The 15,465-nt window shown below is 34.8% G+C and overlaps 1 protein-coding gene and 1 non-coding gene across 11 annotated transcripts in view; one reads left to right on the forward strand and one right to left on the reverse strand.

The window, feature by feature from the left end:
- The window catches only part of LOC138710349 (unconventional myosin-IXb-like), a 171,650-nt gene that overhangs the window by 27,197 nt on the left and 128,988 nt on the right, over positions 1-15,465 (forward strand). For all 10 annotated transcript variants that reach the window (XM_069841181.1, XM_069841176.1, XM_069841177.1 and 7 more), the window contains 4 exons: positions 4,433-4,527; positions 4,833-4,995; positions 13,000-13,326; positions 14,514-14,689. In XM_069841181.1, coding sequence (XP_069697282.1) covers positions 4,433-4,527; positions 4,833-4,995; positions 13,000-13,326; positions 14,514-14,689 — 761 coding nt within the window. The remainder of the gene's footprint in view (positions 1-4,432; positions 4,528-4,832; positions 4,996-12,999; positions 13,327-14,513; positions 14,690-15,465) is intronic.
- Positions 7,489-7,560, reverse strand: TRNAY-GUA (transfer RNA tyrosine (anticodon GUA)). The gene has a single exon. It is a non-coding gene; the product is annotated as a tRNA-Tyr (tRNA).

The following is a 15,465-nucleotide window of genomic DNA, read 5'->3' on the forward strand; positions in this document are numbered from 1 at the left end:
GCTTGAGAAACATCTCTTTTTAATGTGCAACAGTAGTCTAACAGAATATTTGGGCTCCACTTTTCCTGGTAGCACCTCCACATTTGAGAAAAGTCTTGGTGAAAACGCTCTCCAGTTTGTCACTTACTACCCGAAGGTTTTGAGGAGAGAAAAAAGTAGATGAGAATCGAAGAAGTTATTTTGAGAGATATGACATCCTATTACATTATAGTTCTGAATCAGCTCACTGACAGTTTTCTGTAATCTTTTGATTTGTGGTTCCTAGAAAGTAACAGTGTTGAATGATCCTTAGCGTTCCCGGCATATCATTGCAACTGGAAAATCCATATGACGGGATCTCTTTAGTCAAATACTTAATAGAATCACATGGAGCACAACAGATTTCAGGGGCCCAGTTCCTGTCCTCATCTATTTTCCAATCAAAAGAACACTTGTAAGCTCTAAACACAAATGCAACAAAAATTGTTTATGCGATTTAAACAGTATTTCGAGGTATGTTTCATTTTAATAAGATACGTTTACCACACTTAAAATAAGGACAAAGAAAAACAGGTTATGAAACCTGTTTCATGAATGTAAGTTCCAACTCAACTGAGAATAATTTGTAAGTTCCAACTCAACTGAGAATAATTAATATTAACTCTCTCAGTCTTATGAGGAATAAAATTTATTTTCATGAATTCTGACTTCACGGGCAACAATGATCTAAAGTTTATAGGCCAATTGATAAAGCAATAAAATGGAATAGCCTATTTGAAATATTTTCTTTCCATTAGCATGTTAAGGACTGTATATAGCAATAAAATAAATAAAATTTTCTAAAATTACAAAAAAGTGGTGGATGGTAGAAACATTCTGACTTCATTTTTGGAATCAGCAGATGAAATTACATAAGAAAAAGCAGAAATTATACATTTAACAAAATTATTGTTGACAAGTGTAATTATATGTGCATTCAATAAGCGACATTATTAGTTTTTAATTAGCACTGTAGAAAAGTAAAAGTTTTCATATATTAAATGTCTGTCTGGTAGACATTATAACAAAAAAAAAGTTACAAGTATGTATCTGTAAATATTATGTAATCACTAGGGGACGGATTTTTTTGTGCTGAAATTCTTGACAATATTTATTTTCTTATGTAGTAAAAAGTGGAAAATATGTACAAAAATTGTAAAAATTTAATATTACAAAATTTTAAGTATGTATTATAAAAAAATCATTTATTGGTCATGTTGAGACAGTGGTGGGTTCAAATAGCTCTCTGTTGCAGTGAACAATGAAGACTTTCTGCAAGTTTTCCATCACAAACCAATGTCAGTTATCTCAGAACATTGCATGATATTAGGAGAAGGAGAGAGATTCATTTAATAAGCGAGTCATCGTTACATCATTTGATGCTAATATTTATCTACATGCTAATAGAAAACACTGCTTGAAAACTATTTAATTATTTTTTATCACATCTGTCACAACATTTCCCACTTTCCTATCACCCATTCAGTTGAGATACACATAACCTCGCTAATTTCACACACACTCAGTTGGCAGTCATTCAGAACCATATTGTGGATTTTTTTACAATTTATTCACTTGCTGCTGTTATTGTACATCCACTGTGGGGGTTGTGTTCCACACTCTCGACCATGTTTAAATAGTACCGTCCATTTTTTTCATAGTTGAAAATGCTGGAATGGATTCCCTCAGTATAGCATTCATGTCTGCTTTAATTCCCTTTTTTTACGAAATATTTAATGACAGCACAAAGCTCAATATTTTCCATTTTTACCAATCCTTTTGGCCCACACTAACTTCAAAAGGTTGGTTGGTTGCCAATGCTCTGGTATCATGGCAGTGAAGCCATCAGCTTCTTGGAGTTAAGTATTTTTCTGTGATGTTGAGATGAACAGCCAAAGCTATTTTCCAGGTGGAGCTTATCCATGATCTACGTCCTTTCCACATAACACACAAACAGTCATGCCTCGTCAGAAGGCTGCCACTGCTGAATTTCTTGGTTCTTCAGGGATGATGTTTAAATTTTGGAGGAGGGGTTCCCATGATTTATCTTTGGCTGATTCCTTTATTGTATTGTATTGTTCAGCCTTTCTTAGCCAGTTCATCTGCCAATTCATTACGTGCAATGCTGCAGTGTGCTGCAACCCATTGCAGAACTACTGTATTTCCTTGCCTAGTTTTTGGAGCTGCTTGATCAGGGTACAGCACTGAGAAGTTGTGTCAGTTTTCTGCGAACTATTATTACCTATAACTTTTATAGCTGCTTTGGAAAATTTATTTATTATTTGCAGTAGATCAGTTAGAGTAGTGAATACAGCTTCAACTTCTCCATCAAAGTTTGTGGAGCCCTTCCCGACTGCTTTATAGAATAAGAAAAATTTACAAGTTCCTCCAGCTCCTGCACTATCTAGTCGTTTTGTAAAGAACCATGTAAATGTATAACCAGGTTTCACAAGGATATTTGCTATTAATTGTTTTGCTACATTTGGATTTGTATCATTTTTAACAATTCATTGCAATAAGTTGTTTTCAGTTGAATATTTATGTATTCCAAGGATTTTGTCGGATTTGTAACATTTCAATGTTAGTTTGGGGAATGAGATACGTTTGTAACCTTTTATCACAGTTTAGTATATACAGTTGCGAAGCTCAATACTTAATAAATATGCATACATAGATAGTTGCTGACCACCAGGATCGCTACTATCGCCTCAGCACAGATCCTTTCCCGATCAGATGATAATGTATGTTCTGGTTTTCTATTTCAGTGTATGTAGCTCAGTGAAATATTATATTATAACTTTATTGCGTATCATTGCTAAGTTTTATTTAGTGTAATGTGTCCATAAGTTCCGTTTACTTCTTATTGCATAATTTGTTGCAGAAATAATTACAAAACTGTGTTATTTTAATGTGAAGAGAATTTTACATGTTAACATAATCTTTTCGCATCAACATTTTAAGTTTAGAATGGAAGCTATTTTGAGGTTTAATAAAAAAGAATTTATATTGTGATTTTAATTTAGCACATCTACCTTCCTTAATTGTAGATAGAAAATTTACCATACCACTCCTATGAAATTAGTGTACGTACGATTGTGTTACTTCGTTTCTTAGGAAGCAGATAAATACAATAATTCAGTACTCGATTCTCTAGTATTAAAATACAGACAAATTGAATGTGTGGTGTATCATACATGACATTATGCTTAATTATAATGTATAATTGCGAATATAGGAATACAAATAATAACCTATAATTTCCATATGACATAACATAGGCCTACATATGTAATGGCAGGGCATTGGAGACTTTGTAAATCTAGTTGCTCTAGTAATAGCGCTGTGAGGTTACCGTATTTCAATATAGTCAAGTGTCCGAAGGCCAATAAGGCAGCACTCATAAAGCAGTGGAACTAGTGCTGAGGTATCTCCTGCGATTTCGGAAGTGAAAATCGTTGAATTTATAAGAGATTTTTTGTGGAGGTGCAGGTGATCGTATAAGCAAGACATAATAAAAGCCAAACCTAACCTGTCACAGAACACAGGAACTACCTCTGCGCTAGTTTAGCCTACTAACATAGTACATTAACCAGACTTCAGATTGGAGTACCATAAGAAATGAATAAATACAACTGAAATAGAGACAAATTGCATTTACAAGGTATCACACATAACTTTATGCTTAATTGTAATCTATAAATGCGAATATTGAAGTATTGGTACAGTAAACATAACCTTTAATTTCAACATATCTAAATATCCATGCGGTGCAACTGAAAATTATTGAATCGTGCATAAATGAAAGTACAAGAATTTCGCAATATTTAATCCAAATAAAGGCAGGTATTACACATACGAACAACTTAATTTTCACACCAAAAATAATATTACACCTTAACTCGCAAGTGAATTATGTCTGAAGTGTCTCATAATCATTGTTTTAAATTTATTAATGCAATTACACTACATTTTAGAGAAATATATGTTACTCTTTATGCATTGCAATTAATTATAGGGTTGAAATGCCACCCTCCGTGATCAGGTTAAGCGAGTCACATGGTCTGCCTATATTAAATCATGATGGCAGTGACACAGTCTATTGTTCCTAGTACTCACAGCGCTCCAAGCGGCTAGCAACTATCGCAGGAAATGCAAAATATCATCCCAAGCTTCGCAACTGTATATACTAAACTGTGCTTTTATTTTACTTCAGGAGTAAACTACACAAAATGTGGTTAACAGAAAATTATGATTTTTCGTGCTTGAACTAATTTAAAATGGCTGCTAACAATGGTGGCATTGTTGACAACTTTTCAAACGCACCTCGTAATATTGATTGAAGTGACAAAATGCAGTCACTCTCAATTGAAGAACAAAGATTATACTATATTAATTTTCATGAATTTATTTATAGGCCTTTGGAAATGCAAAAACAGCTCACAACAATAATTCAAGCAGGTTTGGGAAGTTCATTCAAGTGAATTACAAGGAGAATGGAATGGTTCATGGGTGAGTGAAATGCATGCATATAATTTTATAAATATGCGACCATGGTGTCTTGAAGTACTACTAAAATTTAATTTGAACCATTTTGTAATTCAGCCAATGAAACTAACTTTTCTGAATTATCTTAGGGAGAGGAGGAAATTACGCTGGTAAATATGGTATATTAAATTCATTTAAATGATTTAATTCCTTAGCTTATTCATTTATAAACTCTTTTACAGCTTTTAGAAATTATTTCAGCATTTTGGATTTATTTTATTTTTTGTGTTACGACCCATATGAAGCTATTCATGTTGTTTGTTTTGCAGGGCTGTTGTGCAGAAGTATCTGTTGGAGAAGTCACGCATCTGCTCGCAAGGCCGCAATGAGAGGAACTACCACGTATTCTACTACTTGCTGGCGGGTGCCTCAGAGACTGAAAAGCAGTTGCTCCATCTCCAGAAGACTGAGGATTATCACTATCTGAGCAAGGTGAACAAAATGTGGTGTTCTAAATTGAGAACTTCCTGCGAAACCTAATGTATATATATTGGAAACTTAAATGTCTCCAAATTGTGTGCTGTGTAATGAAACAGAACAAATGAATGTAGGATATAACTGCACTTGTCAAATTGTCGCAACAAGTGAGCCTATCATAAAGAAATACTGGGACTGTGGTGGCAGATTATTTTGACATAGACCAGAACATTGAATAACTAAATTACTGTCAATGAAACATTTTTAGTATATCATCACTGCATTACATAACGCAAAACTGCATGCATTTTATTCTTCACCTGACATACAGTAATTATCAACATTAAATCCAGATGTTTGAGATGGGCAGGGCATGTAGCATGCATGAGCGAATTCAGAAATGCATATAGAGTGTTAGTTGGGAGACCGGAGGGAATAAGACCTTTGGGGAGGCCGAGACATAGATGGGAGGATAATATTAAAATGAATTTGAAGGAGATGGGATGTGATGATAGAGACTGGATTAATCTTGCTTAGGATAGGGACCGATGGCGGGCTTATGTTAGGGCGGCAGTGAACCCCTAGTTCCTTAAAAGCTATTTGTAAGTAAGTATATCATCACTGTGCCTCCAAAATCCACTGTGTGTTTTTAAAAAGATTTTGCAGAAGAAAGAAAAAAACATTGTCACTTTTAAATCACTTGACTTTCAAAGCTGCTTTCGATATAACTTCATCAGTAGGGGTTTTTGAAAATGGTGTTATTTTTTTTTAAATTTCATCATCATCATCCTTCACGAATTAGGCCTCTGTAGACCTGTTTCGGCCCGGTTTTTTTTTTTTTTTGTTTTTTTTTTTTAAATTTGTTGAATTAAAATGCAAAAATTTTGTGTCTTTATTCATGGCTGAATATTTTCGTGTCTTTATTCATGGCTGAATATTCTCGAGCATCAAAATGATATTTAGTTGCATTGTAATGTAGTCTTAAATACATTTACAACACACAAATTATATTTTATTTTAAAAACAGTATTATATGTAACTGGCAAAGTAAAATAATATTGTAAATTTATTTCCACTCAACAATAGGATTTTATTCTTCCAACAATAATTCCTTTCTACAATTCGCCTTAAACGCTCTCGTCAACAATTGGATTTTCACTCAACACAGTATTCGTTATAGCACTCCACCGACGACAATGACAATTTACTTGGACTATTACGAACAACAATGAACTGTTAATCTTAACTAATATTTACAAAGCACTATTTACAAATCAGAACTATCAGTTCTCAGTTCACAGTTCTTCTATCTCAGTCACTCGAGTTCACAGTATCTCGAACCACAGACCTTCAGAGACAGTTCACTGTACTCGAACTCAGGTCCCTCCAACTGCGGTCCACTGCACTCGAACTCAGGTCCCTCCAACTGCGGTCCACTGCACTCGAACTCAGGCCTTCGGATGCTGATACAGTTGTGGACGCACACTCGAATCGAACTCCGGTACACAAGACTGGCTTGCTTGCTCTGGCTTACTCACTGACTGAATAACTGAAAACTCTCTTGTCGTTCCTTCGCGTCCGTAATTTATAACCACAGCGACGTAGCCTCGAAAGTTCGAATTTGCGATTCTTCCACTTCGACGGATTTCTCGGCCTCTCTAGGCAAGCAGAAGATGCGCGCGCAAACTCCCTCGCCACGTAGGCCCTTTCCCCTTACTTCTCTCCGTGCGCGCCATCCCAAAGTGCTCCGTGAAGCCCGCGTCGGCTCACGCGCTGTCTGCTCTCTTGCTGGACGCTGGTCGTGAGTTCGAATCTCACGTCGCTGTCACAATATAATGCATATATAGGCAGATACAGTCCACAATCTATGCCTGTAGAGAATTGGTTATTTGGTTCCAATTCTGAAAAAGAGAAAAAATGAATATCTTTAATATTTTTAAAGAATTCATGTAATATGACTTTTATTAGGTTAAAGCAATATGCCTTCAATAAAATTTATTAATGTATTATATGCAAATGCAAACATCGTGAATATCTCTGTATTAGCTGCTATCAGTCTCCTTCTCCTATCGTTGACTAATAAGCTGTACTTTGAGAAAGACCTCTTGGAGTCTGCATTAGAACGAGGAAACGGCTGTTGCATATTTCTTGTGAGCCAGTTTCAGACTATTCAGGATTCTTGCTACTGTCCACTGCAACACAGTCCTGTCTAAGCTACTCCTTGACTGCACCTAGGAAAATCGTGTGGCCCTCTAGGAACTGTTGTTTTATAAAAATGGCACATTCTTCTGTATTGCAAGTAGCTCTGCTGCAGAGTTTGTTTTTGCAGTGTTGCGGAGATCAAACAATGCTCCTACAGATTCCACACTGTTATTGGCTGGATCCAGGATTTTAAACCTCTGTAGTTTCTTATATATTATTTTAATGTACTGAAGTACGTATGATATTTCCAAGCAGATATTCTGCGTCATCATACGATGTAAGAGTAATGGAACGGAGAAAAATTCTCTCCGGCGCCGGGATTTGAACCCGGGTTTTCAGCTCTACATGCTGATGCTTTATCCACTAAGCCACACCGGATACAACCCCGGCGCCGGACAGAATCGTCTCAGATTAAGCTCCAACTCTTGGGTTCCCTCTAGTGGCCGCCCTCTGCACTACATCATAGATGTCTATGAACGTAGGACCGAAGTCCATACATGTGCTGAGGTGCATTCGTTATGAGTGACTAGTTGGCCGGGATCCGACGAAATAAGCGCCGTCTTAAATCACGAAGTGATTTACGCATATCATATATATTATTTTAATGTACTGAAGTACATATGATATTTCCATGCAGATATTCTGCGTCATCATACGATGTAAGAGTAATGGAACGGAGAAAAATTCTCTCCGGCGCTGGGATTTGAACCTGGGTTTTCAGCTCTACGTGCTGATGCTTTATCCACTAAGCCACACCGGATACCACCCCGGCGCCGGACAGAATCGTCTCAGATTAAGCTCCAACTCTTGGGTTCCCTCTAGTGGCCACCCTCTGCACTACATCATAGATGTCTATGAACGTAGGACCGAAGTTCATACATGTGCTGAGGTGCACTCGTTATGAGTGACTAGTTGGCCGGGATCCGACGGAATAAGTGCCGTCTTAAATCACGAAGTGATTTACGCATATCATATATATTATTTTAATGTACTGAAGTACATATGATATTTCCATGCAGATATTCTGTGTCATCATACGATGTAAGAGTGTGGCTTAGTGGATAAAGCATCAACACGTAGAGCTGAAAACCCGGGTTCAAATCCCGGCGCCAGAGAGAATTTTTCTCTGTTCCATTACTCTTACATTCTCTGTAGTTTCACCAAGCTGATTGTGAAGCATGAGTAAATTTTGTTTGTAATGTCTTCAGTTGGGATGGGAGCTGTTGAAGTTCTTGGAGAATATTTTTACTGTAGACACCATCACTTAACAGTTTGTCTCACTTCAATATCTTTTAGTTTTCCTGCAAGGACATGGATCATTGGATAAGATGATCTTTCCAAGAATATAATTAGATCCGTTATAAGTGGCCAATTTCAGCAACAAGTACTGCCTGTTTGTTTGAATTTCCATAGTAGATGCTTTAATGAAAAAGTTGACTACAGCATTGCCATCACAAGTGACTTAAAAAATTCTGCAATGTCTTCAATATGAGTTGCCAGGTAACATGCAGACTTGAACCAGGCATTCCACCTTGTGGACACTGGCACTGAAATAGAGCAATCATATCTTTATTATCTGAGTCTTCATATTTCTCCCTCAGAAATCGCGATATTTATTTTTCCTTTTCCTGGTGTTTAAGGGCCGTATTCATTTTTTTTTTCTTCCAATGCTACCAGGTTGTCTTTTCGACATTTCTGGTTTTCTCTCCTGGCCGTGGCTTAATTGTAACCCACTTCTGAGGTTGGGGCACCTGGAAGGCGGAGTTACATTACCCCGATGATGTGATAGGATGAAGGGCCGTATTCATAAACGAGACTTTGGATGAAGACTTTCCAAATTCGACTTTCGTAGTAAAGTTTAACTTTGTTAAAATTCCTATTCATAGACAATACTTCTGAGAATTTGACTTTGGCTTTGGTAAGTCGAGATTTGACGATCTTGTTCTAATGTTGGCAGTCACAATCACTGCTTCTAAACGAATTAAATTAACAGATAATTGAAATAGCGTAGGCATTGCCAAAATCAAAGCCATCTTTTGAGACACAAATCAATAAAACAATTGAACATCGGTACATGTTAAGCAATTGTTAACCGTTCTTGCAGCTTTACATTATTCGTGGGCTTAGTGTGAAACTAACATAAGTACAAAATTGGTATTTTTAGATCTTCACACTAATAGATAATAATTCGTTCTTCTACTTGGTCACAAAAAAATCGTAACTCAGTTCAGAACAGTCTTGTACTCATATATAATACAATAAAATTCGTAACTACAAAACATGATGGTATAGTTAATCTGAAACAGTATTGCCTCCTAAGAATTTTGTTGTGAATAAAACATCGATTGTAATTACGTTAGGTTCACATTAAGCCCTCGAATTATTTCATTATAAAATAATTTCATTCTGAAAATATGGAAGATAAGAAGATGCCACTAATAACAGACTACTTAAAAATTAATTGAAATGAATATTATGACGACCACAGGATTAAAAATTAACTGCATATCCAAATGTATAAACTATCGTCTATAGAATTAAATAGTCAAATCAATATTAAGCCATATTAACCTGTAGCATAAAATCGCGATGAAATAAGAAATTCAATTATTGGTGGAATAGATAATCCTCTTTGATTATTATTCATCATTGAATGTTGAAGCATGACGAGGATATCTAATACTGTCTGTTTATCAAATCTGTACCTTGATTTGAATTTATTATCTATATCTAATTATACGCTAAGTAGCATGAACAGCTTTAGTAATCCCCAAGATGTCCTCAATATTCTCAGAAAATTCAACAATTTTCTAAATATCAGCCATTTTCCTTATGTCCATGAATGAAAGTCAAAGTCGAAGTCCATATTTTCAGCGACTTGGAAGTAAAGTCACGATTGAAGTTTACTTTCGTCAAAGTGTCGACTGTGAATAGGAAAATGGTGACTTGTATTTTCCAAAGTCAACTTTGGTCCAAAGTCTTGTCTTTGAATACGACCCTAAGAAAGCATTCTTAACTTTGACAATAGCAATGTTCAAGGCGAATATCTTATCTTCAAGACACTACCGATGTTATTAACTTTATGTGCCCAACACTCAAGTTATCAACAAAACTCTGCAGGTATGAACACACTTTGTCATCTACCTTGTCGAATCTGTTAAAATAGCAACAACATGCTTTCTTTCAACAGTAGTTCTGCAGGGTATCAAGAATAGCATTGGCACAGTTTGTGGCATTGGCTGCATCAAGAACTAAAGCTGCAAGATGTCTTGCTACTGTGGATACCGCAGGTCTAATGGGAATATTGATAATACAGTTTGCATTATCAGTGGTTTCATCACAGAAGACTGAAACCTCTTTCTTTTATAATAATAATAATAATAATAATAATAATAATAATAATAATAATAATAATAATATTTATTAATACTATACACTTGAGCTACATTAGGCATTGCAGCCCGAAAGAGCAGAAGCTCGTGCTCGGGCGCAGTTCAGATCAGTTATACAAAATATATCACAAAATTACGAGAGTTCATTGAGCACAATCACATTAATAAATGGTAAAATACATACAGCATGTAATAACAGGGTCTATATACAAATAGAAAATACAGAAGTACATGAATATTAGAGTAACAATTTTAACTCAATTAGCTTAAACAATTAAATAATTAATCTGATTTGTTTCTTAAATCTGTGTGTGTTAAGTGTACTTAGCTCAGGGTAAGCTCTAATTAATGTATTATATATTTTGGGTCCAAAATTTCTGCTGTGTTTTAATCCAGCAGTTGTGTGGCATTTGGGAGTATTTAGAAAGAAACTGTAGTTTTGTCTCGTCTGGAATTCATGAGGATCATATTTAAATTTATTGTGGTTTTTATGGAAGTAAATCAGCAATTTTTGTTTATAAATTTGTTCTAGATTTGATACGCCAAATTCCTGAAAAATTAATTTTGTTGGGTAATCAAAAGGTTTATATAGACAAATTTTGATAATTCTTTTTTGGAGCAGATTTAAAGGACGGAGAGTCGATTTTGCCATTCCTCCCCAACCTAAAATACCATACTGAATTATTGATTGAAACAGAGCTAAGTACACAGTACGCAGAACATAAACAGGTAAATAAGAGCTTAGAATGGAAAATTTGTGGATTGTTTTACGCAATCTGTTACACAGAAAGGAGATATGCTTGTCCCATTTTAAATGTTGGTCAATAATAATGCCTAAATATTTAACTTGTGAGGATATACTCAAAGCGTTACATGAGCAAGTAGGTAGGTTACAATCATGTATAGTTATACTTATATTATTATTTATTTCTAGTTGCTCAAGGCCATGTGATGTTAATGAAAATGATATTAATTTTGTTTTAGAAATGTTCAAAGAAAGTAAGTGAGCATCCAGCCATTCTTTAATAATATTAATACCACTGTTAGAATTTTGATAAGTTTCATTCCAACTCGAACCGCTAAATATAACCACAGTATCATCAGCATAAGAATACAGAGTACCAGAATATTTCTCAATGTCAATTTTAAGTAAATCGTTGATATATATTAAAAAAAAACAGGACCTAAAATCGTCCCCTGAGGTACACCTATATCAATGTTACGTGATTTACTAAGGTGATCATTTATTTTAGTTGCTTGAGTTCTGTTACTTAAGTAAGATTTAAATAATTTTAAAGCAATTCCATTAATTCCTAATCTATCCATTTTATTCAAAAGTATACTGCGATTGACCGTATCGAAAGCTTTTTGTAAGTCTAGAAAAATTCCTAGACATTTATTTCCTACATCTAATTCTTGAATTATTTTTGAGGTAACTGCCATAATAGCATCATCAGTGCACAAATTTTTTCTGAAACCAAATTGATTATCATTTAGTAGTTTATTTTTTTCTAAAAATGTTATTAACCGTGTTTTTATACATTTTTCAAATACCTTAGAGAGACTGGGTAATAGTGAAATGGGTCTGTAATTATTAAGATTACTTTTGCCACCAGACTTGTGAATTGGTATCACCACAGCATGTTTTAGGGCTGAGGGAAATACACCTTGAGATATGCACAAATTAAATATAAAGGCAAGTGGTTTAGAAATAGCTTCGATAATAAGTTTCAGGGTATTTGTTGTAATACCATCAATACCAGGAGCCACATTATTTTTTAAACTGTTTACAATATTAATTATTTCACATTCGTTTACAGGAAACATAAACATAGATGATATACTTTTATTATAAAGCTTATAGTGATGTCACTTTCGATTTCTTCTCTCTTCTTTCCTCCAAATAAAGGGACGTATTGTTGTCTGAGTATTGTTGTAGTTCATCTGCACCATGCACATATTTGTTCATCCAATTTCTAATAGCAGGCTGATCAAGTTTTTCAACCGGAATGTTGGATTTCACAAAAGCCTCCACTGTGTCCACAATAAATTCTTGTTTTAAATCTTTCACTTGTTTCACATGGTTACGTGTTTCTTCTAAAGTTGCTATTCGAGATTCATTTGCTTGACCAGCTGCAGATTTACACTTCACGTGTTTCTAGGACTGGCAATATTTATTTTTATATATTCACACATACTTACTATAGCTATTTTCACTCGAATGAGGGATATCAAAATAACTTAGAGAACCTAATTCAGTATAGAAATGGAATGTCCAAAATTAAGAGTGGAGCTGTGTACATGTGAAAGTATTGAATTTTATCTACCTGTAAAAAAATGCGTCCATCACCAGGAGGTGTCCGGGGCCTAGAAATAAGCTTTTGTAAATTGTTTTGAAGTTTTTCATAATGTGTTTGTTTTCCAGAGTGGGTGTTATGTGCTGGACAATGTGGATGAAAAGTACGAGTTCTCTCGGCTGAAGCAGTCCATGGAAATGGTGGGCTTCACCCCCGAGAAGCAGCGGCGTCTGTTTGCTGTTTTGTCAGCTGTACTGCTTCTGGGGAATGTGGAGTTTCAGCCTCGCAAATCGGCATATCACCATGACGAGGCTGTGGGAGTTCGGAACCCTGAAGTGGTGCTCCTCATCTCTGAACTGCTGCGAGTGAAGCAAGAAACTCTCCTGCAAGCCCTCACTGCAAAGAGAGCCAGAGCTTCAGGGGAGACACTCGTCATCAACTACAGGCTTCCAGAAGTGAGTATGATCTGCTGAACTTACGTGAGACTGACAATGGAACTTTTCGAATGAATCAAAATTTAAGTTATAAATTAGTTAGTTAATGGGTAGTAAGAATAAAGCTTAAGTACTTTCTCAAGGTTTATACTTATGAGTATGAGCACTTCCTGTGATTATATACTTGTAACCACTAGAACATACTCATATCCGTAAGAATAAAGACATTCTACCTAACGCGAATATATACTCATCTCTACAGCCTTCTTGATCGTTTAAAAGTTAGTATATACAGTAGGCTACTCATGTTACCTATCCTCTTTGACCACATTGCACCGTGATGCTCAATTTTTTTTATAGACTTTCACATCCTATTGGCATGCTGTAGTGGTTTGTGTTTTGCTTTTTATAAATAAATAAGTAAATAAATAAACAAATAAAATAATTTAATTAAATAAACAAATAAATAAGTAAATAAATAAATGAATAAATAAATAAACATGAAAGATAAGAGTGAATCAGATAAGTGACGTTAATAAACAGGACACAAGAAAATAATACTGGGAAATCGTCATTACAGGATGTTGGATAGAGATTACAATCCATTTCTAGAATTCCAGTTATGCTAATTGTATTTTTTATATAATTTAAAGTTGCAAGTAATTGCATTTTGCAATTCAAATTTTACAAAATAAACTGTAATTGTTAATTATATTTAACAATACAATCTAACCTTAAAATTTGATAGTCATTCATATTTTTATAGGTTATGTTTTTTATGAATAACAAATACGTGTTCAACCTTTTTCACATTCACTTTTGTGAAGTGTTAAAGGCTTCTGAAGTTCACGTCTTTTTCTATATTTTTCCATGAGGTACTACATCGTTCAATTATGCCATTTTTTTATTTAACTTTAAACTGAACACAAATCAACAAATATTCAAAATTGAGTCTGCTACAAACCATACTCAGAATAACATGAGAACAAACTTATAAATATGAGAATATACTAGCTTTTATTCTTATCAAGCATGAGTATATTATGTACAAGATAGACACTTGAGTATATTCTACTATACTTTCATGTTATGAGTATGTACTCAAATGTTTTTATTCTTACTAACAAGAGTATTTACTAAAAAAAGTCCAGTACATACTGTATACTCATGTTTATTCTTACCATGGAATGCTGTATTTTATGTTTCAGGCAATTGCTGCTCGTGATGCAATGGCGAAGTGTCTGTATGGGGCTCTATTTGACTGGATTGTTCTCCAAGTCAATCATGCTCTTCTTTCGAAGAAAGATACCCTTAGAGACCATCAAGGAAACTCAATTGGAGTTCTCGATATCTTTGGTTTTGAGGACTTTGGTTTGTGCAACAGGTAAGTTGAGCATGGACCACCATTCAGTGTTCTCTTTTGCTTTATTTTAATCGAACTGGATGTATGAGATGTATGTGTTTATCTGTTAGAGCAAAACTACTGCAGAATGCTGAATATGGACTGTAATAACTTTCTTTTTGATTTTCCTCTTACACCAGAAATAATGAGAAATACTAGAATGCACACTTATCTTCTTAGTAACACTTCATCAGCATAGAAATTGTTTAAAAAATACAAAGTCACTTAGTTGCATATCACTAAAGCTTGGATTTATATGCACTGTAATTTTAAAATTACATCTGTTATATCTGGGTAGGCATGATGTACATTACGGTTGAGAAAGTGTGGTTCACAGTGTTCCAGTTTTATCTAATAATATCTGAAGGAGGTAAGTAGTCATTTATTGAATTGCATGCCTGGCATATTACACGGTCAAGTTACTGTTAAGCAGTTATCTAAAGATGCTGCACTTTCGTCTTTTATAAAGGCATCTGTGATGCCACAGCTAAATATCCAGAAATATCTGAAAACGATGGAAGATTTCAGTGGTGTCCGTAAACCTATTGTGCATTGTACTGTGTGTGGTAGACAGTCTCCTGGTAAGATTTACTATGGGGCCTGATTTATAAACACACTAATAATATTACCTAATTTTACTAGACTCGTAAAAATAATTTTATTGTTTGACTGAATTCTGTTTCATAAATATTCTAGATAACACATAAAATACGTACACTAATATTATTACTTCATTACTCAGTTGATTCTGTATGGGG

This window comes from Periplaneta americana, chromosome 12 (genome assembly GCF_040183065.1).
Source record: "Periplaneta americana isolate PAMFEO1 chromosome 12, P.americana_PAMFEO1_priV1, whole genome shotgun sequence".
Lineage (NCBI taxonomy): Eukaryota > Metazoa > Arthropoda > Insecta > Blattodea > Blattidae > Periplaneta > Periplaneta americana.